The 22,377-nt window shown below is 68.2% G+C and overlaps 2 protein-coding genes across 7 annotated transcripts; one reads left to right on the forward strand and one right to left on the reverse strand.

Annotated features, from left to right (window-relative positions):
* Positions 1 to 127: 127 nt before the first annotated feature.
* Positions 128 to 2,986, reverse strand: CDK5 (cyclin dependent kinase 5). 2 transcript variants are annotated; one of them, XM_074900846.1, is made up of 12 exons: positions 2,873 to 2,986; positions 2,663 to 2,751; positions 2,511 to 2,578; positions 2,321 to 2,381; positions 2,163 to 2,219; positions 1,898 to 1,993; positions 1,661 to 1,735; positions 1,453 to 1,549; positions 1,275 to 1,344; positions 1,069 to 1,129; positions 917 to 997; positions 128 to 782 (listed from the first exon to the last, which is right to left on the reverse strand). In XM_074900846.1, the coding sequence occupies exons 1-12, from the start codon at positions 2,907 to 2,909 to the stop codon at positions 696 to 698; spliced, it is 879 nt and encodes a 292-aa protein (XP_074756947.1). In that variant the 5' UTR covers positions 2,910 to 2,986; the 3' UTR covers positions 128 to 695. The 2 variants fall into 2 exon arrangements, with proteins under 2 accessions (XP_074756947.1, XP_074756948.1); XM_074900847.1 differs by lacking the exon at positions 1,898 to 1,993.
* Positions 2,987 to 3,479: 493 nt separating this feature from the next.
* On the forward strand, positions 3,480 to 22,362 carry SLC4A2 (solute carrier family 4 member 2). 5 transcript variants are annotated; one of them, XM_074900843.1, is made up of 24 exons: positions 3,481 to 3,642; positions 4,355 to 4,429; positions 10,926 to 11,070; positions 13,674 to 13,845; positions 13,928 to 14,163; positions 14,301 to 14,425; positions 14,546 to 14,772; positions 15,541 to 15,677; positions 15,847 to 16,027; positions 16,117 to 16,252; positions 16,953 to 17,133; positions 17,254 to 17,368; positions 17,464 to 17,648; positions 17,733 to 17,946; positions 18,034 to 18,258; positions 18,339 to 18,487; positions 18,630 to 18,824; positions 18,906 to 19,133; positions 19,283 to 19,372; positions 19,644 to 19,810; positions 20,480 to 20,733; positions 20,955 to 21,124; positions 21,360 to 21,533; positions 21,615 to 22,362. In XM_074900843.1, exons 3-24 carry the CDS (start codon positions 11,011 to 11,013, stop codon positions 21,693 to 21,695), a joined length of 3,702 nt encoding a protein of 1,233 aa, XP_074756944.1. In that variant the 5' UTR covers positions 3,481 to 3,642; positions 4,355 to 4,429; positions 10,926 to 11,010; the 3' UTR covers positions 21,696 to 22,362. The 5 variants fall into 5 exon arrangements, with proteins under 5 accessions (XP_074756940.1, XP_074756942.1, XP_074756944.1 ...); XM_074900844.1 differs by having other exon boundaries at positions 14,313 to 14,425; XM_074900839.1 differs by having other exon boundaries at positions 3,480 to 3,642; positions 17,733 to 18,258.
* The last annotated feature ends 15 nt before the right edge of the window (positions 22,363 to 22,377 follow it).

Here is a 22,377-nt window from a genome sequence, read left to right on the forward strand (position 1 = left end):
CCCAGCCTCGTCCCATTAAAGACCTGCCCCAGGCCTCGACTTCTGTGCTGTTGGGGGGTAGCCATATTGCGAGGGGGGCAGCAGAGGGGGTCCCCACTGCCCCAGGAAGGAGAAGGCAGGCGCTGGCGAGAGGAAAGCTCTTTATGGTTGTAACAAACACGCACATTTACCTACGTACAGCAGCACGGTAGAAAAGAAACGGGGTACCTGCCCCCCGCCCCGACCCTGGGTAGCTAGCACCCCCTCCCCTACCAGGGGGGGTGGGGGGGGAGCAGGGAGAGGAGGAGCAGGGGATCCCACCCCACCAGGGTCCCCGTGCCTGGTCCCGGAGGGTTCTGACCCCTCTACCAGCACCTTGGCCCCAGGGAGGACTCTGGGTCAGCCCTGGCTCCCCCAGGGGTTGAGAGGTTGGGGGCGGGTCGGGGGGCACACCAGCACCCCACAGCCAGGGCAGAACCTGGGGTAGCACTGGGTTAAAAACCTAATAAATACCGAGGGGGGGGGGGGGCGGGTCAGGGGACTGCAGTTCCGGGGTGTTGGCACCTCGGTCCTCACCTTGAATGTCCCCCCCTCCCCGCTGCCGTGGGGGGGCTTGTCCCATCCCCACTGCTGCTGGGAGTGTGCCAGGAGGTGGGGTGCTGCCTCCCCCCAGCTCAGCGTGGGGCCAGGCCAGCGCTGGGGTTGGGGGGGGAGCCCTAAGGAGGGCAGAAGTCTGTGAAGTAGGGGTGCTGGAGAGCCTCCTCCGCTGATATCCGCTGCACCGGGTTGCACTTCAGCAGGTTCTGGGGGCAGGAAGTGAGGCTGAGGCTGGGGGGGACATCACAGGGCACCCCCAGACAGGCATGGAGCTGTGAGGGGAGAGGGCAGCCACCCCAAGAAGCCAAAGCCCCCCCCACCCCCCACTCCTCCCGCTCACCTGCAGCAGGTCCCGGCCGGTCGCGTTCAGCTTGGGCACCACGTTGACCAGGGAGGTGGTGGCGGGGTACATGGGGTATGGCTGGGGACAGAGAGGTGAGCCACACATGCCTGCCCCAAGCGCCCCCTCTCCCCAGCCAGTCCCCACCTCACCTTGTAGTCTGGCAGCTTGGCCATGGCTGGCCACTGCTCCTCCGTGGGGGTTCCCAGCAGCGTGGGGATGACAGCGGTCAAGGGCCAGCGCAGGGGAACACCCGGCCTCCCCCTCGCCTCACCTGGGCAGAGCCCCCCTCCCTCTCCCCTTGCCCAGGAGATGGCCCCCCCCCCCCCCCCCCCCCATTGCTGCACCCAAAGGATATCGGAAAATCCTTTTCAGCTGGTCATCCACGTCGTTCCCTGGGAACAGCGGCCGCCCCGCGTTGGCCAGCTCTAGGACAGAGAAAAGTGGGGAGCCCTGCAGCCCCACAGCCCCGGCAGCACCCGCCGAGGCAGCACATCACCCCCCTTCGCCCCCTCGCCGTGCTGTACCAGCGCTACCTGCAAAGATGCAGCCGGCTGACCACATGTCAATGGAGGTGGAATAGAGCTTGGCGCCAAAAAGCACGTCCGGGGGCCGATACCACAGCGTGACAACCTGCACGGAGGGACCGGGGAGATGCTCAGCCAGGCCGGGGTTGGGGTGGGGGGGGATGACGGGACAGCCAAGAGCCCCCATCCAGGTGCAAGCACGGCCCTCCCAGCTCACCTCCGCCGAGTAACAGCGCACGGGGATGCCAAAGGCCCGGGCCAGGCCGAAATCGGCCAGTTTGAGTTCCCCGTTCTGCCAGGAAAGCGTCGTGTCAGCCGGGAGAGCACAGGGGGGCTGCCGACCCCAGGTCTTTGGGCCGGCAGCAGCTGCTGCTCTGGGCCCTTCATCTTCTCCCGTTAGGCCAGAAAAAACGAGGGAGAGATGGAGCCGTGAGCTGGGGACTGGCAGCCTCACCCGGTTGATGAGCAGGTTCTGGGGTTTGAGGTCTCGGTGCAGGACGTTGCGGCTGTGGCAGAAAGCGAGGCCCTTCAGCAGCTGGTACATGAACGACTGCGGGGGGGAAAATAAACAAAAAAAGTGCGGGCCCCAGCAGGACGTATCAGCCCCTCAACACCGCCAGCCGGTTCTCATGACAGGACGAGCAACAGGTCCCCAGGGACTTCCGGAGGCCCCCCCCGCCCCAAAACGCACCTTGATGATTCTCCCGCCAAAAACGCACCTTGACGATCTCCGGGTCCAAGTCCCCATTGCAGCTATCGAAGTATTTCTTCAGGTCCTGGGAAGAAGCGAGCGGGGGTCACGTCGGGGAGAGGTGGGGGCTGGAAAAGTGACGCCCTGGTGCCCCCGAGCACCCCCCCTGCCATCCCCAGCACTCACCTGGTCGCAAAACTCAAAGACCAGGGTCAGCTTCTTGTCGCTGTGCAGGACGTCGTGGAGCCTGCGAGGGGAAGGGGACCCTGAGGCCCTGCAACGCCCGGCCGAGCCCACGGGGTGAGATCTGCCCCGGTGGGGTCCCTCCGGCCCTGGGGGCACCCCAGACCCACCCGCCCCGCCCCTCCTTCCTTGCCTGACGATGTTCTTATGCTTCAGCTCCTTGAGCAGGCAGATCTCCCGCAGCGCCGAGCTGGGCACGCCCTGCCGAGAGAGCGGGTGCGCTGGGGGGAAACCGGACCCGGTACCAGACCCCGGGGCCTCCCCCCCGCCCCCCTCCCACCTCACCTCGTCATCATCGTCCAGCCGCACCCGCTTCAGCGCCACGATCTCGTGCGTCTCCCGGTTCTTGGCCTTGAACACGGTCCCGTAGGTGCCTGCGGGCAGCCGGGTCACTGCCGCACCGGTCCCCTGGTACCGGCCCCTTAGTACCGGCCCCCCGGTACCGGCCCCATGGCACCCGCCCGGGTCCCCCGGCCCGGCTCGGCCCGGCCGCACCTTCCCCAATCTTCTCCAGTTTCTCGTATTTCTGCATCGCTCCGGCTCCGACCCCGGCTCCGGCTCCGGCCGCCCCACCGCCGCTGCCGCCGCCGCCGCCGCCGCCGCCACACCTCCCGGCAGCCCCCGCGCCAGCCCCGCCCCCGATGCCACACCTCCCGGCAGCCCCCGCGCCAGCCCCGCCCCCGGTGCCACACCTCCCGGCAGCCCCCGCGCCAGCCCCGCCCCCCGATGCCACACCTCCCGGCAGCCCCCGCGCCAGCCCCGCCCCCGATGCCACACCTCCCGGCAGCCCCCGCGCCGCCGCGCCCCCACCCCTCCCGACAGCTCCCGCGCTGGCCACGCCCCCCGCGCCACACCTCCCGGCAGCCCCCGCGCTGTCCACGCCGCCAGCCACTCCTCCCGGCAGCTCCCGCGCCGGCCGCGCCCCCCGACACGGCACCTCCCGGCAGGCCCCGCGGCTACCACGCCCCCCGCGCCCGCCGCCACACCCCTCGCATAGGCCACGCCCCCAGCCACACCCTTCCCCTGCCCCGCCCTGCCACCATGGTTCCGGGTTCGATCCCCGCGGCCGCCCGCCCCCCCCGCCCCGCCCCGGGACACGGCGGCACCGGGCCCCGCAGCAGCGGAGTCCCCTGAGGGGCCCGCGGGGGAGACGGTGACGGGGCTCGTCAGGGACTGTGCTTCGCCCCGCCCCGCCCCGGCGCGCTCCCGCTGCGGCTCCGCCCCGCGGGGCCGCGCAGACACGCCCTGCGCGGCGGGACTCTCCGGTAAGCGGCGGGAGCGGGAGCGGGACAGGGAGCTGGAGCCCGCTGGAGTCGGTGGGGTTGGCAGTGCCGGTCCGGTCCGGTCTGGTCTGGTCCTGTCCCGGTGCTGCCCGTGCCCCTCCGGTGCTCTCCCCCGCTTCCTCCCCGTTGTCCCCCCGCGCTGTTTCGTTCCCCTCCTGTCCTATCCCATCCCGTGCGGGCACAGCCTGACTGGCCACGGGAGCCCCGGCCCGACCCCCATCCCGGGACGGGACCCCGGGGCGCTGCGCCAGCCCGGCGGCTGCTCCCGGGGCACCGAGTCCCCCCCACTGCCACCTCGGGGCCCCCCGGGCATGGGGGAGCACAGGGCGGGGCGGGGGGGTCACACGCAGGGTGCCGCCCAGAACACGCTGTTGGGTCCCCCAGTTCCTTGGGCCGGGGTGGCAGCAGCACCCCTGCCTGCTGGCATCACCCCGGGACACCCCCAGACCCCTCCCTGCCCGGCTCCACGGCTCTGCCGGATGGGGCGTCGCACCTCGGCCCCTTCCCACCACCCCGCTTCCCCTGCCGGCGGCACCGCCGGGGCCGGATCCATGCGTGAGAGTGTCCGTGGGCAGCCCTGGCAGTGTTCCCATGCCGGGCTCGGCTGTCAGAGTTGTCCCAGGACATGGTGGGAAGTGGGAGAACCGGGATCACGTTGCCGCCACACTCCAGCCCTCGGTGTCTTATTTTCCAGCAGGTGCCAGAACGACGCAGAGGCAGTTCCATGCCCTTCCCTTCCGGCTCCTGAGCCGCCAGTGACCCTTGGCAGGTGAGAAACACAAGGCCGGGGAGCGGACACGCGTCCCGTGCCCGCCGGCTCATGGGGCCGAGCGGAGGGAATGTCCCGCGGTTCTGCCCCATCCTGGCACGTCCCAGAGGTGCCGCCGAGGGGTTCGCACCTTGCCCCGGCACAGCGTTTGCTGCGGCAGTCGCCATGTGCTGTGCTGGGTGGCGAGCGGCGCTGCCCGCTTGCGAAACGCTGCCAGGGGTTGAGCAACGGCTGGGCACGGGCCCAGCCCTGCTGCTGCTCTCCCACTCGCGCTGGCGTGGGCTCCCACGGGTTCTGGAGGAGGCCCCTGCTGCCCCAAGTCAGGTCCCTGGGGATAGGGGCAGGAAGTTCTGGGGGGCACAGCACCCATGGGTGACCCCTGAGCCGCTTGGCACAGGCAGGGACGTGGGCAAATGGGGATCACCCACACCTCTCCCGCCAGAGACCCCCGTGCTTTCTGATCTGGAGTCAGGAGGCAGGATTGCTCCAGGTGGGAATCGCGTTGGCGGCTCAGTGGTGGTCCCTGGGGCTGTGGGGAGGGGTCCGTCCCCCATCCCCCCATGCACCAGGCACAGGGTCCAGCCGGTGGCTCAGCCCTGAGGCTGGGAGGGGGGGCCGCCCGCCTGCCCCCGCTGTTGTGCCCTTCGGGGTCGCTGCACCGCTTCAAGCGGCTGCCAGGAGCGCGGGATTTGATCGTCCTAACAACCCTGCTGGCACCGGCGCCTCGGCCTCCCCGCGGGCAGCCCTTCCGCACCGGCTCCCCCCGCCCCGGCCCCTGCAGGGCCTGGTCTCCTCCGCGGCTGGCCCCGAGCCCAGGTGGGGGGCTTTGCCAGGTGGGCTCTGCCCTGTGCCCCCCACCCTGCTCCCCAGTGCCCCCCCTCCCCCGGTGCTGCCCTGTGGATTCTGGCTGCCCCCTCCCTCGCTGCCCTCCTGCCTGTTCCAGATCCTGCCCAGCCATGTGCCCTCCCGAGGGACGCTGCTGTTGGTGTTTGGAGGTGAAGGTGTACGGGTGGGGATGGCTTGGGGGGGGTCCCCGCACCACTGAGGGACACCCCACGGCTGCACAGCCTCTCCCTCTGCTCCACGCCGCTGCTCGGGGCTCCCCAGAGCTAGCAGGGATGTTGCAAGAGGATCCCCCATCCCATCCCCCTGCAACCTCTGGGATGGAGGGTGGCCCAACCCGGGGGTGCCAGCCCGTCTGGCAGAAGGGAGGGGGCCGTGGGAGCCTCTGCCTGGCCAGGTCCTTGTGCCGAGCTGCGGGGTGGAGGGGGCGGTCTGGCTGCCGTCCCTGGTGCCCCGCAAGTGCAGCCCTGTCATTAGAGGGGACCGGGTGGCCGCAGGGACCGGGCTGGCTGCCCGAGGACACCACTCTGGGGTTTGCCAGGGGCGCCGAGGCCAGTGGCGGGGGGGCCACAGGCTGCCCCCAGCTCCTCCTCGCTCAGCCCCACATCTGTCTGCCCCAGCGTGTCATACTGTGTCCCCTCGCGTGACCCCGGGCACTGTGTCTGTGCCAGTGAAGCTCCTGCCATCACTCGTGGGGCTGTGGGGTTGTGTGTGTCTCCCCTGCCATGTCCCCCCGCCACATCTCCCCTCGGGCCGGCTGCTCCGTGGGGCAGGAGCACAGCCTCTCCGTTGGCACTTGCCTGTCCCCAGCTGCCGGCGCTCGCCGCTGGCTGCCCCCGTGCCCAGCGGGAGCTGCGGCGCAGAGGTGGGGCTGCCCGAGGAGCCGTTCCGGGACTTGGCACCGCCGCTCTGTTTGGATAAAGTGGCCTGGTGCAGGCTTGCCGAAACAAAGACTCTCGCTGCTGCCGCCGCCGCTGCTGATTTTTTTTCCTTCTGCGCCGGTATAAAAGCTCCCACCGGCACTCGGCAGCTCACGGCACAGTGGGGCAGAGCGTGGCTGCCCGCTGTCCCCGGCCCCACGGCAGAGGGCACGGGGAGCCGGAGGGGCCGTGGCTGGCCCAGGGCCCCACCGTGCTGTGGGCCTCGTTTCGTCTCCCGCTGGGGCAGGTCCCCGTCCCGGCGGACACACACCGGCCAGCCGAGCACCCGGTGGCCTCCACGGGAAACCAGCGACAGCGGGAGTGAAGCCAGAGCTGCAGCCTTGCCGGGTCAGCAGGCGATGGGGTGAGTGGGGCAGAGGCGGTGCCGGCCGGCGGGTGGGTGTACGGCCCCCCAGCCTTGCCACGGGTGACGGTGCAGTGGGCACCCCACAGCCAGGCCCCCCACCGCAGCTCCAAGGGTCAGTGCCGGCGTGTGTCCCACGTGGAGCCCGGCACCGCGGCAGGGGGGCAGCGGGTCGGCGGGAGAGGTGGCTGTGCCAGCCCTGCCCGCCGTCCCCCCTGCCCAGGGCCGGTCCCCGGGGCGCGGCGGTGGCACCGGCGTGGGCGTGGGGCGCGGAGCCGCGCAGCGCCGTGATTCATCTCCCGGATCCGGCGGTTTCGAGGTCGCGGGGCGGGAGGTGCGGGGAGAGGGGGGGAAGGATATTTTTGGTGGAGGCTTCTAAAGTTGCAGTGTCTAGAAAAGCTCTGCTGGGGCGGGAGCCACACCACGGGCGGCGTTGTCCCGGCCCAGCTCCCTTCTGTGGTGTCCACTGTGGAGATGAGGGGGGTGCTGGACCCCAACCCCCTCTCCTGGGTGGGCATCCAGGAGGGGTTCGGGGCGATGGGATCTCCTGGGGGTCTCCCAGAGCAGCCAGGTGAGCCGGGCAGGAAGGAGCAGCAGCAGTCGGCCCGTGCCATGGGCACCCTGCCAAGCTGGGTCGGGGGGCTCCCTGGCTGTGTGGGGGTGGCTGCAGCACCCGTCTGGAGCCCCCCACCTTTGGCAGTCCTTGGGCCCCAGCGAGGGGCTGCTGTGGGCTCTGGGGCGTCTCCTGCCCTCAGGACCTCGGGGGTGGGCAAGGGAGCTGGAGCAGGCTGCTGGGGCCCCCCTGCTCTTCATTTTGGGGTGCAGGGAGCCGGAGTGCTATGCCCATGCAGGTCTGCATGGCCACCGTGGGTGCCAGCGGTGCGTGCCGGAGCTGGGCAGCAGAGCCTGGGCACCCTCAGGGTGTGGATGCAGCTCTGCCTCGGGACGCTGCCTGTGGGGGAGCGGGTGCTGCTGCAGCCCCGGGTGCAGTGCCGGTGCCGGGGTGGCTCTGCCAGGGCCGACGTGTGGTTCCCAGACCTGGGACACGGAAGCCCCGAGGAGGGTGGCCTGTGCCAGCTCCTCGACCAGGGCTGGGGATGCTCCTGTGCCTGTCACAGAGCCAGGAGCCGCAGGAGATGGAGAGCAGGAGGATGGGGGGAACAGCCTGGGGGGTGCAGAGCATCGCCGGGGACCCTCACTCCCCCATTCCATGGGGTCAGGGCGTAGCCTCGCTGTGCTGGGCAGTCTGGGGAGCGCAGGGCACGTCCGCCTGTCATGATGGGCACAGCCTGACCTGCTCCAGGCTCACCTAGCTGCAATTTCTCCTGCAAATTGGGCACAGGCAGTTCTCAGAGGATGGCGAGGGACATGGTGCCTTCTCTGTCACCACAGTGGCAGCCAGCCGGTGAAAAGCGGTGGGTCTGGCCGGGTGCCAGGGCTGCAGATGTGGCTCTGGCTCCTGAGCAGATGTGGCACGGTGGTCACCATCTGCCTCACCTCCAGCTGTGGGCACAAACAGGCACGGCACGTGTGCATGCATGTGCTGATCCTACGACGGGGACCTGCTCCCGGCACTGCCACTGCCAACCAGTCCCCAGCCCTGGTGCGATGTGATGTGAGGAGGCTCTGGATGCCCCCCCCCAGCCCGGGGGTTACCGTTGCAGAGTTTTGGGTCAATACTGTGGATGGGGATGTCCCGGTGTGGACAGGCTGCCTGGGACGGGTACACCCTGGCCACAGAAGGGCTGGTGCTGGCGTTGCCTCACTTCCCACCTTGCTCAACTTGCCCTGCGCGGTGTCGGTGGGTGCCAGCAGAGGGGCCGGGGGTGCGTGGACCCCTGTGGGGCAGCCCCCACGGCACAGTGGGGCGTGGGGCCGGGCCCTCTAATCGCCTCAGCGGATCAGGCAGGCAGGCCGGGGCCGGTCCCAGGAATGCGACTCCGGCACCGGCGGGAGCCGCCGAGCCGGCTCGCGCACAGGCGCTGATCGGAGCCAGCCGGTAATTAGTGGCGCGGCGTTGGCAGCCGGTGGCCGTATCTGCGGACCAGCCCCGCTTATCGGAGCGGCCTGTTCCCTTGCACAAGGGGCCATTGTGCTGCCGCCCCGGCCCTCCTGCTCGTGGCTGGGCCCGGAGCAGGACAAGGTGGTGGCACCGCAGCCTGGCCAGTGCCCGGAGCCACGTGGCATCAGCAGCTTGGTGCTGAGCGATGCTGGCAGAGCTGTGGCGGGTCAGCCCCACGGCTGCTGGGCATCGTGGCTCATCGGGCCTGTGTCCCCCATGTCCCAGGGTGCAGGAGCTCCCCAGTGAGAGAGGCTGGCCACAGGGCAGGTGGGCACCGACCCAGCGCCGTGCTTGGGGCTGCCGTGGGAGCTCCCGGCGTGGGCTGGCTCCAGGCTTCGCTTCGTGGGGCTGGCATGAGCCACTGAGCCGTTCCGGCCAGCTGCCCAGCTGTGTCTGCCGGGTGACTCAGCGGCCACCACGGAAAGCAGAAGTTCCCCCCCGCCACCCCCCCGGGTGCCCGTCACCCTTTCCAGTGGGGTCAGGCCGCAGGCTCCCGGGTGCCGTGTGTCCTGTGCATGGCCGGGCCTGGCCCCGCAGGCTTGCCCGCCCTGGCACCGTCCTGCGGAGAGTCCCCAGGGGGTGAGGGACTGCGGGGCTTCACCCTTTTTGGGTGATGGGCCGGCAGCCAGCTCCCCCGCACTGAGAGCACAGGTCGGGGCCGCTTCCCAGCTTGGCGTTCCCCGAGAACAATCCCAAGTGTGTTCCCGGGGCTCTAATCCCCACAAGCTGCCAATGGGATTAAACCCAAAAAGCTGCTTAGGGCCGGGAGCAGCAAGTGCCTTCCCGCGCCGGAGCCCCGGCACCTGCCGGCCGTGGTGGGTCAGCGCCGTGGCCCCGCTGCGGGTGGGATGGGGAGACTGTCTGGCGGGGAGCTTGGCCCAGGCGTGACGCCGGCGGGCCCCCCATGGTGTGTCAGGATGGGGTGAAAGCGCTGGCCGTGCCTGGCCAGTCGCTTGACGCTGCCGACCGTCCCTGTGGGCTCTGACCCCCACTCCGGTGCCCTGGAGCCCCCTGCTCCCAGCAGCTACTCTCAGCGGCACCAGGGAAGCCCCACACCCCGCTTGCTGGTCGCAGTCCTTGGGGCTGGTGGGGATGGATGCAGCCACATGGGACCCTGGGAGCACTGGGTGCTGTGTTCAGGAGGGGACCCCTCGGCACCCCCCTGGAGTTGCCCAGCAAGGTCAGTTTGGGGGTCCAAGCTCTATTTGGGGAGGGGGAGCAGAGGCACTGCCCTGTTCTCCCCCAATTCCAACTGCAGCGGGTCGGGCAGGTGCACTGGTGAGACTTGGAGCCATGCTGGATCAACCGGTTCCCTCCCACCCGTGCCACGGTGGGGGGGGCTGCAGGCAGCCCCCCTCGGGCATGTCGGGGTCCCCAGCCCGAGCAGGGGGGAGTTTCGGCTGGGGCTTGGCGGCCGCCCCGGGAGAGCGGCGTGGCAGGTCGGCTAATCTGCGCTCGCTTGGCTGGAATGTGGATGTGCTGGCTCTGGCCCCAGATGGGGAGCGGGGATTAGGGAGCAGCCAGAGCTGGGCAGCACCGAATTTAGGAGAAGGTACGATCTGGTGCCGCTGTCAGGCTGGAGGAGCCACAGGCTCGGTGGACACCAAGGCCTCAGTGACTCCTCAAGCCTAACCATGGCCACCGTGCCCCAGGGTGCGGGGGGTGGTGAGGTGGGAGGGGTGCCGGTGATGGTGATGAGAACCGTGATGGTGAGGCACCCATGTGAGACGCAGTCATCCGTCACCACCCTCCTCGGTCCCTGGTCCCTGCTGTCACGTGGGGCCATCTCCCGTGGCAATAAACCCCAGCACGCCGGTACCGCAGGGGTCAGCCTGGTGCCCGGGGACCTGCCGAGGGGCAAGTGTGGGGGTGAAGATGGCCGGTGGGCAGGTGTGGGGGGCCGGGGTGGGGGTGCTGGGGGGCTCGCAGGTGGTGGTGGTGGGGTGTCAGTCTGGGGGGGGGGGCCACTCACTGCTCCTGCCCCCGGGGTCTGGCTCCCTGCCTGCATCCCGCAGGGCTGGGCGCATGCCCAGGGGGGCTGGGCCCCGTCATCCCGCTGCTGCCCCGGCTCCGCTCCTCTCCCAACGTTTGTCTTGGCCCCCGCTCTCCCGTTCCCACCGACGGCCAAGACAAACCAGCCCGGGGCCAGCCCTGCCCGTGCCTCCCCCCCGGGGCAGCCGAGGAGGGGCAGCCCCCCACCCCCTTCCCCTCGGCTCTGCGCTGGGCGCAGTGGTGGCACCCGGGGGTGCATTGCCGCTCCCAGGGGAGCACCGGCCATACCCTCGAGCACCCCTCTCTGCCCCCCAGGTTATGCTGCCCCGACAGCGTCCCCTGAGCCCCCGCGAGAAGGAGAAGGGCTAAGCCGGCCGTGCCCGGGCGCCGTGCTTGCGCCATGACCCACTCCCAAGTGTCTTCTGAGATTCACCACATCGTCTCCTCTGCTTTCCAGAGCGTAAGTACGGCGGCGGCGGGCCGAGGGGTGCCACGGCACGGCTCTCCCGCCATGTGGGGTGCCGGCGGGGCCCCGTGGCACTGGGCAGGCTGAGCCCACCGTGCCCATGCTGGGGCGGTGGGTGCCCTTGAGGCGGGTGCTGCCGGGATGCTGCCGGCTCTGCCGGTGCTGCTCGCCTGCCCCGGCGGTGCCAGTGGTGCCAGCGCTGCTGCTCTCGGTGTGGGTTCGTGATGTTAATGATTAACCCTTCGCGTCGCGCCGCGGCGGCTGCCTGGTGCCATTGGGCAAGTCCCCGTTGCCGTGCACGTGACCGGGGTTGCGACTTGCGGCCCCTTCCCCGCCATCCATGGATTTCCTCCTGGGCTACCGGGTGAGCCGCGGCCTTGCCCCGGCTGGCAGGTCCCTCATCCCGCCGAGGCCACCCAGCACCACCCATCACGGGACTGAAGCTGGGCCCGGCAAAGCCGCGGGTGTCCCGTAGGCGAGGGACCGTGCCGGGGCACGTGGGGACACAGGCGCTCGGTCACACCGGGCTGGGGACGAAGCGGGTGCGGCGAGGGGGTCAGCGTATGGGCACCGGGGGCTGGAGAAGCTCGGTGATGGTGACGGTGTGGGCAGAGGATGGGCAGCCCGAGGTCATTTTGGGGCTGGCAGGAGCCTGGGATCAAGGCCGGGGGGGGGGGGGCAGTGTTTGGGGATTTGTGGGGGGCTGCCTTACCAGGTGCCACAGGATGGAGAGCGGTGGGTTTGTGGGGTGCCACGCTGGGGGCACCGGGCCATGGTTGGGGGGGCCATGGGGTGTCAGAAGTGGTCTCTGGAAGGGACAGGGGGATGCGGGCCTCAATGCTGCGGGGTTGTGGCTGTGGTGGGTTTGCCTGTCCCGTCACCCCCATCCTGAGCTTTGGGGTCACCACGTGGTGGGGACGGGCTACCACGGCTCTGCCTGAGGACACGATCAGGCGTGGGGGGGGGTCGGGGGGGGGCTGTGGCACAGCCCTGGCTGAGCACACACTGTGGGACACCAACTCAGGGTGCCCAGGGAGGGTGTCAGCCCCCCACCGCGGATCTGGGACCTGCCTTGTCCCGGGGGGGTCATCGGGGATGGCCGTGGCAGGGCAGGGACTGTAACCCCCATCTTGGGGGGGGGGGGGGGGGGGGGTTGGGGGTTACGGGAGGGGGGGCAAAGCTCCCGCCTTACCGGCTCGGGGGGGAAGCCATGCGTTACCGGGGAGTGGCGACCGGAGCCGACCCGTGCAGCACCGGGGGGGGGGGCAGTGCGCACCGGGGGGGTCATCGTGCGGCCGCGAGCGGGGTCGGTGCGTTCCCAGGGGCATCACGGGGGTGTGGGGGGGCTGTGTGTGCCGGGGGCTCTGCAGCACAGGGGGGCGTCGGTGTGTTCCGGGGGGGGTCCGTGCATTATTGGAGGCGGGTGGGGGGGTCCGTGTATTACCGGAGATCAGTGCATTGCCGCGGGGGTCGGTGCATTCCGGGGGGGTCGGCGCATTCCAGGGGAGGTCCGTGCATTCCGGGGGGGGGGTGTCGATGCATTCCAGGGGTTCGGAGCTCGGCGAGGGCAGGTCGGTGCATTCCGGGGGGGGTGGGGGGTGTGTCGGAGCCCGGCGGGGGTTGGAGGGGGGGGTGCCGGCAGCCCGATGCTGCGGGCGCAGCCGGTGCCCTCTGCGGGCCGCTGTCACCTTGAGGCGGGCGCGGGGCGGCTCCGTCAATATTTGGCGAGGCCGGGGAAGGAGCCGCCGCCCCCCAACCCACCCCCCCGCCACCCCCCCCCGCCCCCGCCGCCCCCATCCCCGGCCGTGCCGGGCCGTGCCGCCCCGATAAAGCGCTGCGGGAGCTGCGGCGGGAGCGCGGCTCCGCCATGACTCAGGTAGGACCGGCCGGGCGGGGACGCGCCCCCCTGCACGCCCCCCCCGCTACACCCCCCGCCACCCCACCCCCCGCCCCCAGACCTGACCCGGACCCTCCCAGCCCTGTACCCCTGTACCCCCCTGCACCCCTAGCAGCCCCCCAACTCCCTCACCCGCCCCCCCCCCCCCCCCCCCCCGCCAGCCCAGCATGCCCCCCCCTTGTACCCCAGCACCCACAGCTGGGGTGCACCAGCAGCCCCCAGCAGCGCTGGGATGGAGGCACAGCATCGGGGGCAGGGTCTGGGGGGCACGGCAGGGACACGACACCAGGGCACGGGAACGGGGGTGCTGGCGGTACACGGGGCTGTGTGGCACCAGGGCACAGGATTGGGGGTGCCAGGGATACAAAGGGATGCACGGTGCGAGGACACAGCAGTGGGGGTGCTGCGGGTACGTGGTGGGTGTGTGGCACCAGGGCACGGCAATGGGGGGACTGGGGATACCAGGGGTGCACGGGGAGGCCATGGCACCTGGGCACGGTAACCGGCTTGGGGCTGCACTGTGGCACACGTGGGGTGTGGGGTGCAGGGTGCAAACAGCGCTGTGGGTGCCCAGCCCAGGGGTGCATCCAGGGTCCAGGGCTTTTGGGGTGCCCAGTGAGCTGCTCTCCGGGGCACCCATAGTGAGTGGGGTGCGCCGGGGGCTGGCAGCTTGGTGCTGAGCCCCGCTGCCACCCCACAGCCCGAGCAGGAGGCGCTGGGCGCCGGCTCGCCTGTGTTCGGGGAGGAGGAGGAGGAGGAGAAGGACCTGAACAAGGCGCTGGGCGTGGAGCGCTTCGAGGAGATCCTGTGCGACACGCACCCCCGTAACGCCGAGGAGGCCGGGCGCAGCTACGGCGAGGAGGACTTCGAGTGTGAGTGGGACCTGGGGGCAGCAGGCAGGCAGCGGGCAGGCAGCAGGCAGGGCGCCAACCCCACCCTGTGCCCCCCCTCCAGACCACCGCCAGTCATCCCACCACATCCACCACCCCCTCTCCACACACCTGCCCCCTGACACCCGCCGCAAGAAAGGGGCACCAAAAAAGGGCAAAAAGAAGCACCGCCGCACCTCCGTCCCCGGTGAGACACCCACCATCGAAGAGGCCGAAGAGGATGAGGATGACGTGTGTGACACGGAGACGGAGCGGTCAGCAGAGGAGGTCCTGCAGCCTAGCCCGCCTGAGGCGGTGCAGGTGAGGGCAGGGTTGGGTGTGGGGGGAAGCACTGTGACCTTCTCCCCAGTTCGCGGGGCTCATGGAGCTGGAGAGGAGCCGGTGACTCCGGGGGCCACGGCTCCGCAGCAGCTGGTTCCTCCAACATCGCGTCTCAGTTCTTCTTGCAGGAAGACGAGGTGACCGACCGCCAGGCAGAGGAGCCAGTGGCCCCTGTGGGGCTGCCTGGATCCCCTCCGGACCCCCGGCGCCCCACGTCCCCTGGGGAAACCCGGGCAGGCAGGTGAGCGTGGGCCGGGCAGTGCTGAGGCTTATCTGGGGCTCTCAGGGTCTGGGGGCAGCACCTCTCCAGCTGCCCCCGCAGCTCAGGGGTTCAGCTCTGAGGTGGGTGCCTGCCTTGCAGCCCTGATATGGAGGAGGGAAGTTTGGTGGAGGGAGCGGCCGCCGCCGTGACTGGGTCTCCCGGTCGCCCCGTTCCCAAGTCACAGCCGGGGCACCGCAGTTACAACCTGCACGAGCGGCGGCGGATCGGCAGCATGACAGGTGCAGAGCAGGACCGGTACCAGAAGATGCCGACGGACGAGTCAGAGGCCCAGACGCTGGCCTCAGCTGACCTGGACTACATGAAGAGTGAGTTGTGGGGGCACCCTACACCCTGGGGGCCACTCTGGCAGTGGCCAGACATGCAGCAGGAGCTGAACCATGCGCCAGGGCGAGTGTTTGTTTAGTCTGGAGAAGAGGAGGCTGAGGGGAGACCTTATCGTCCTCTACAGCTCCCTGAGAGGAGGGTGCAGAGACCTGGGGATGAGTCTCTTGAACCAAGTAATAAGTGACAGGACAAGAGGGAATGGCCTCAAGCTACCCCAGGGCAGGGTTAGACTGGCTATTAGGAAGCATTTCTTTGCAGAAGGGGTTGTTGGGTGTTGGAATGGGCTGCCCAGGGCAGGGGTGGAGTCCCCATCCCTGGAGGGGTTGAAGAGTTGGGTTGACCCAGCGCTGAGGGATCTGGTGGAGTTGAGAACGGTCAGTGTGAGGGTAATGGTTGGACTGGATGATCTTCAAGGTCTTTTCCAACTGAGATGATTCTGTGATTCTGAGGAGCCACCTTGGCTCCTGTTTGTCTCTGCTGGCACCAGAGAAGCAACTGAGTGACCCCCCCGGTGCCGCAGCACTCAACAGCACGCAGACCCTGTCCCCCTGCCACGCTGACAGACCCCAGGGGCTGTGATGGTCCTAGCCTGGCACCTGCTCGGGTCTGTCCCCTGGCAGGCTACCAGCCCACAGTTCCCCGGCCCTCCCCACCGTGCCAGGGCTCAGTGGCCACCCCCAGGTTAGGGGGTTGAGGCCGTGAGCTCTGCAGGTCGCCCACCCGCCGCCGTCACTGTCTGTCTCTGGCAGGTCACCGCTTCGAGGATGTGCCAGGGGTGCGCCGGCACCTCGTCCGGAAGAGTGCCAAGGCACAGGTGGTCCATGTCAGCAAGGACCACAGGGAGCCCAGCACGCGGCACCGCAAGCAGGACCGGCAGCCCCACGAGGTGGGGGGGTCCTGCACCCAGGGCGGGGATGGGCAGGGCTGGGGGTCCCGGCACAGCACTGGGTGGATGCATTTTGCGTGCGGAGGGGGGCTGCCTGTGTGCGACCCTGTCGCTCCCGGGGCAAGGGGGGGTCCCTGCGGTGTCGTCACTGACCCAGCCGTGCCAACAGGTCTTCGTGGAGCTGAACGAGCTGGTGGTGGACAAGAACCAGGAGCTGCAGTGGAAGGAGACGGCGCGCTGGATCAAGTTTGAGGAGGACGTGGAGGAGGAGACGGACCGCTGGGGCAAGCCACACGTGGCTTCCCTGTCCTTCCGCAGCCTCCTGGAGCTGCGCAAGACCCTGTCCCACGGTAGAGAGGCTGGGCTGGCCCCCACAGGGGCCCAGACTTGGGGGGCGTCCCCAGCCCTGCTTGCCTCAGCACCCCCCTCCCTCACCCAGGGGCCGTGCTCCTCGACCTGGACCAGAAGACGTTGCCAGGGGTGGCTCACCAGGTGGTGGAACAGATGGTCATCACCGACCAGATCCGCGCTGAAGACCGTGCCAACGTGCTGCGGGCGCTGCTGCTCAAGCACAGGTAAGTGATCTTACCCCTGTACTCGGCACTGGTGAGGCCGCACCTCGATGACTGGGTTCAGTTTTGGGCCCCTCACTACAAAAATGACTCAAGCATGTCCAGAGAAGGGCAACGGAGCTGGTGCAGGGTCTGGAGCACAGGTCTGATGGGGAGCGGCTGAGGGAACTGGGGGGTTTAGTCTGGAGAAGAGGAGGCTGAGGGGAGACCTCATCGCCCTTTACAGCTCCCTGAAAGGAGGGTGCAGAGAGCTGGGGATGAGTCTCTTGAACCAAGGAACAAGCGACAGGACAAGAGGGAATGGCCTCAAGCTGCACCAGGGAAGGTTTAGACTGGCTCTTAGGAAGCATTTCTTTGCAGAAGGGGTTGTTGGGCGTTGGAATGGGCTGCCCAGGGCAGGGGTGGAGTCCCCATCCCTGGAGGGGTTGAAGAGTCGGGTTGACCCAGCGCTGAGGGATCTGGTGGAGTTGAGAACGGTCAGTGTGAGGTTAATGGTTGGACTGGGTGATCTTCAAGGTCTTCTCTAACCGAGACGATTCTGGGATTCTGTGAAGTTTTGCGGGGCAGTGACCCACAGCCCACCACTCTGCCAGGGTCTGTTCTCCTCTGTCCCTGGGGCCACTGGTGTGCGGCATGCTGGAGTGATGGCCGCCAGCCACTCTCCTATTGGGCCACTCCTGACAGCCCTGGTTTTGTTCCACAGCCACCCGAGTGATGAGAAGGACTTTTTCCCCCGAAACATCTCGGCCGGCAGCCTGGGCTCCCTACTCGTGCACCACCACAGCACCAACCATGTGGCCGAGGGTGGTGAGCCAGCCGTCACTGAGCCCCTGATCGCCGGCCACGCCACAGAGCACGACACACGGGTCGATGTGGAGCGGGAGGTGAGCCCGGCTCCTGCAGCTGTGCCATGCCTTCCCCAGCCCTCTGCCTGTGTCTTCCTCCCGGCCTGCCGCCACTCCTCATCCTCGGGAGGGGCCCTGACCCCTCTGCCTTTCCGACAGAGGGAGGTCCTCACCCCCACGCCCCCAGCTGGCATCACCCGCTCCAAGTCCAAGCACGAGCTGAAGCTGCTGGAGAAGATCCCGGACAACGCCGAGGCCACGGTGGTGCTTGTGGGTATGGAGGGGTGATGGGGGGGTGAGGACGGGCAAGGCTGGGGGGGGTTGGGGAGCGCACACCAGGCTCCCTCAGTGACTCCCTGTATTCCCCAGGCTGCGTGGAGTTCCTGGACCAGCCCACCATGGCCTTTGTGCGGCTGCAGGAGGCGGTGGAGCTGGATTCGGTGCTGGAGGTCCCTGTCCCTGTGCGGTTCCTCTTTGTGCTGTTGGGACCCAGCAGCACTCACATGGACTATCATGAGATTGGGCGCTCCATCTCCACCCTTATGTCTGACAAGGTGAGCGCCCGCGTCCCTGCTGGGGCCATACTCCCGTGGTACCCCCCCAGGACGGGCTCTCTGACCCCACCGTTGCCCCACCAGCAATTCCACGAGGCTGCGTACCTGGCTGACGACCGCCACGACCTCCTCAATGCCATAAACGAGTTCCTGGATTGCAGCGTGGTGCTGCCGCCCTCCGAGGTGCAGGGCGAGGAGCTGCTGCGCAGTGTCGCCCACTTCCAGCGCGAGATGCTGAAGAAGAGGGAGGAGCAGGAGAAAAGGCTGCTGCTGGAGCCCAAGTCCCCTGAGGAGAAAGGTGCCATCGGGGCGGGATTGGGCTGGGTGGGGGCACCCGGTTGGCAGGGTCTCACTGTCTGTCCTTCTGTCTGTCCGCGGGGCACAGCGCTGCTAAAGCTGAAGGTGGTGGAGGGCGAGGGTGAGGAAGAGGAGGACGATCCCCTTCGGCGCACGGGCCGGCCCTTCGGGGGGCTGATCCGGGATGTGCGGCGGCGCTACCCCAAGTACCTGAGTGACTTCAGGGACGCCCTGAACCCGCAGTGCATCGCGGCCGTCATCTTCATCTACTTCGCTGCGCTGTCACCGGCCATCACCTTTGGGGGGCTGCTGGGTGAGTGCTGGGGAGGCCGTGACGCTGGGAGACGATGGGCACCATCCCACCGGGTGTTCCTGAGCCTGTCCTGCCTGCAGGGGAGAAGACGCAGGACCTGATCGGGGTGTCTGAGCTGATCATCTCCACGTCGCTGCAGGGCGTGCTCTTCTGCCTGCTGGGCGCCCAGCCCCTGCTCGTCATCGGCTTCTCAGGGCCGCTGCTCGTCTTCGAGGAGGCTTTCTTCACAGTGAGCGCCCGGGCGGGTGCAGGAGGAGGGGGTTATGCAGGTATCCCCCGCCCCGGCCCGCTGTCGGGCCGCTGTCCTGACACCTGCCCGTCTCTCTCTGCCTGTCTGTCTGTCCGTCCATCCGTCCGCCCGGCGCCGTCAGTTCTGCACATCCAACGAGCTGGAGTACCTGGTGGGGCGCGTCTGGATCGGCTTCTGGCTCATCCTCATCGTGCTGGTCATGGTGGCGTTTGAGGGCAGCTTCCTGGTACGCTTCGTCTCCCGCTTCACCCAGGAGATCTTCGCCTTCCTCATCTCCCTCATCTTCATCTACGAGACCTTCTCCAAGCTGGCCAAGGTGAGCCGCCAAGGCTGGGGCTGGGGCATCCACAGGGCAGGAGCAGGCAGGACCAGCCTTGAGCATGTTGTGCTGCCACAGATCTTCCAGGAGCACCCCCTGCACGGCTGCCTGCGGGCCAATGGCACAGAGGCAGAGGTGTGGAGGAACACCAGCACGGCCCCGGCCAACAGCACGGCTGGCCGCACCGCCGCCAAGGTGACGGGGCAGCCCAACACGGCACTGCTCTCGCTGGTGCTCATGGCTGGCACCTTCTTCATCGCCTTCTTCCTGCGCAAGTTCAAGAACAGCCGCTTCTTCCCGGGACGGGTGCGTGGGGCAGGTGGGACGGCGGCGCGGGCGCTGCGTGGGGCCCTGGGGTGAGCCCAGCTTTGGCGGGGCAGGGCTGAGCTGGGGGGGGTGGAGGGCAGGGGCCAGGTGTTGGGGCTGGGGTTGGGCTGACGTTGCTTTTTGCCCAGATCCGGCGGCTCATCGGGGATTTCGGGGTGCCCATCGCGATCCTGGTGATGGTGCTGGTGGACTACGGCATCCAGGACACCTACACGCAGGTCAGCGCTTAACCGCCCCCCCGGCCACCCCACCCCCTCCTGATCCCACTCGTCTGCCGCTATCCTGGCTGCAGGTCAGCGGCTCCCAACGTGTCCCTCCGGCTCCTGGCACCTCACCTTTCCACTCTCCCCCGCTTTTGCCTCTGAGTCCAGCTGTGGTGGGTGCTGGTGCCTCTGTGGCTCACCCCACACCCTATGGCACCCCTCACTCTGGGGGAGCAGAGCTAGTTGTCCCCATCCCAGTGTCTCTTGCCCCCTCCTCTCCCCGCAGAAGCTGAGCGTGCCCAGCGGGTTCTCGGTGACGGCCCCAGACAAGCGGGGCTGGGTGATCAACCCCTTGGGTGAGAATAACGACTTCCCTGTCTGGATGATGGTAGCCAGCGGCCTCCCCGCCATCCTCGTCTTCATCCTCATCTTCATGGAGACGCAGATCACCACGTGAGCGCAGCAGGGCAGGACTGAGGGCATGAGTGGGGCTGGGGGTGCCATGCTGAGCCACACCGAGCTGTGCTGTACCGTGCTGTGCGATGCTGAGCTGTGCCGGCCCATGCCACTCATTACAAAAAGGCCATTGAATGACTCGAGTGTGTCCAGAGAAGGGCAACGGAGCTGGTGCAGGGTCTGGAGCACAGGTCTGATGGGGAGCGGCTGAGGGAACTGGGGGGGTTTAGTCTGGAGAAGAGGAGGCTGAGGGGAGACCTCATCGCCCTCTACAGCTCCCTGAAAGTAACCTGAGAGTAACAAGCGACAGGACAAGAGGGAATGGCCTCAAGCTGCGCCAGGGCAGGGTTAGACTGGCTCTTAGGAAGTATTTCTTTGCAGAAGGGGTTGTTGGGCGTTGGAATGGGCTGCCCAGGGCAGGGGTGGAGTCCCCATCCCTGGAGGGGTTGAAGAGTCGGGTTGACCCAGCGCTGAGGGATCTGGTGGAGTTGAGAACGGTCAGGGGGAGGTTAATGGTTGGACTGGATGATCTTCAAGGTCCTTTCCAACCTAGCGGATTCTGTGATTCTGTGCTGAGCTGTGCCAAGCTGTGCTACGCCATGCTGAACCGTGATGAGCTATGCCAAGCTTTGTGGCGCTGTGCCAATGGTCTGCCCTTGTGCCCAGGCTGATCATCAGCAAGAAGGAGCGGATGCTGCAGAAGGGCTCCGGCTTCCACCTTGACCTCCTGCTCATTGTGGCCATGGGTGGCTTCTTCGCGCTTTTCGGGCTGCCATGGCTCGCCGCAGCCACAGTGCGCTCCGTCACACATGCCAACGCCCTCACCGTCATGAGCAAGGCCGTGGCACCCGGGGACAAGCCCAAGATCCAGGAGGTGAAGGAGCAGCGGGTCACCGGGCTGCTGGTGGCCGTGCTTGTTGGTAGGTCCAGCACCACTCGTCGTGGCCACAGGGGTGCCCTGAGCCCTGGCCAAATGCGTGGCCATCCTGTCCCAGCAATGCAGGACCCTCCCCACAGATGGGGTGTGACTGGGCTGGGAGGATTTGGGCCCGGGGAGGGGGGATGTTTTGAGCCCTGGCCCCATCTGGGACTGTGGGAGCCCCCTCCTCAGACACTGCAGCTGACCCCGCTGTGTCCCCAGGTTTGTCCATCGTCATCGGGGACCTGCTGCGGCAGATCCCACTGGCTGTGCTCTTTGGGATCTTCCTCTACATGGGTGTCACCTCCCTCAACGGCATCCAGTTCTATGAGCGCCTGCAGCTGCTGCTGATGCCCCCCAAGCACCACCCTGACGTCACCTATGTCAAAAAGGTGGGGGGGACACACTCTGGGGGGTCTGATTTTTGGGGGTGCCACCCTCATTTAGGGCAGCAACCAGCATTGGGTTGGGGGCATCGGGGTTCCTGAGGGACAAACTCTGTCCCAGCCTTTAGGGGGCTCGGGACAGGGGGGACGCGGGGGCCAGACCCCGGCAGGGCTGCGGGGAGCCGTGTGGTGGGGCAGGGGGTACCGGTGGGGGCAGGCGCTGAGGGCTGTCCCCGCACAGGTCCGCACACTGCGCATGCACCTCTTCACTGGGCTGCAGCTGGCGTGCCTGGCCGTGCTCTGGGCTGTCATGTCCACGGTGGCCTCGCTGGCCTTCCCCTTCATCCTCATCCTCACGGTGCCACTCCGCATGTGCCTGCTCAGCCGCGTCTTCACCGACCGGGAGATGAAGTGTGTAAGTACTGGTGCTGCGGCCGCCCGCGTCCTTCGGCCCCACGCTGGGGGGGCTGGATTCACCCCCCCTCTCCCCCCGCAGCTGGACGCAGACGAGGCCGAGCCCATCTTCGATGAGCGGGAAGGTGTGGATGAGTACAATGAGATGCCGATGCCGGTGTGACCACAGGCCAGCTGCCAGCTTGCCGGCCACGGCCTGGCTCCCCCCGCGTGGGGATGGGGGGGCAGCGGCCACGAATGGGCACCCCACGCTCCCCGTGCCTTCGGCGGAGGGGACACACACACACACCTGCCAAAGAGACACCGGCCCACGGCCTGGCCCCACCAGGGACGCCCCCCCCAGGGGCCTTCAGTCCCCCCGCCCAGGCACGTCCTGACCACACCACGGGGCAGAGCCCCCCCAAACCCACCACCCCGGTCGTCCCCACCCCCACCCCAGAAGACCTGCAGGCCCTGGGCTCCCACCAGACAATCCAGTTTTGCCTAAATCCCACCGTGTTTTATTTAAGAGAGTAATTTAAATAGCAATAAACAGCTTTATAAGGAACATGGTGGGCTGGGGGGGGGGGGGGCAGGGGGGAGCCCTGGGCCCCACCCCCTCCCACACTGCAGCTGTGCAAGGGCAGGGATGCGGGCAACAGCATCCCAGCAAGGGGGGGCCCACAGGTGCCTGTCCCCAAAAGGGGAGACCACTACAGGTGCCTGCCCCCCCCCCCCTCCCCCCAGGACAGACAGCCAAGGGGGGGGAAGGGGGGGGCTGTGCCCTGAGCTTCCAGGGGGGCGTGGGGAGCGCAGGGGTCACCTTGTATGAATAAACAGAACGGACTTTGCACACTTTTCACCAG

Source organism: Athene noctua, chromosome 2 (assembly GCF_965140245.1).
Source record: "Athene noctua chromosome 2, bAthNoc1.hap1.1, whole genome shotgun sequence".
NCBI classification, from domain to species: domain Eukaryota; kingdom Metazoa; phylum Chordata; class Aves; order Strigiformes; family Strigidae; genus Athene; species Athene noctua.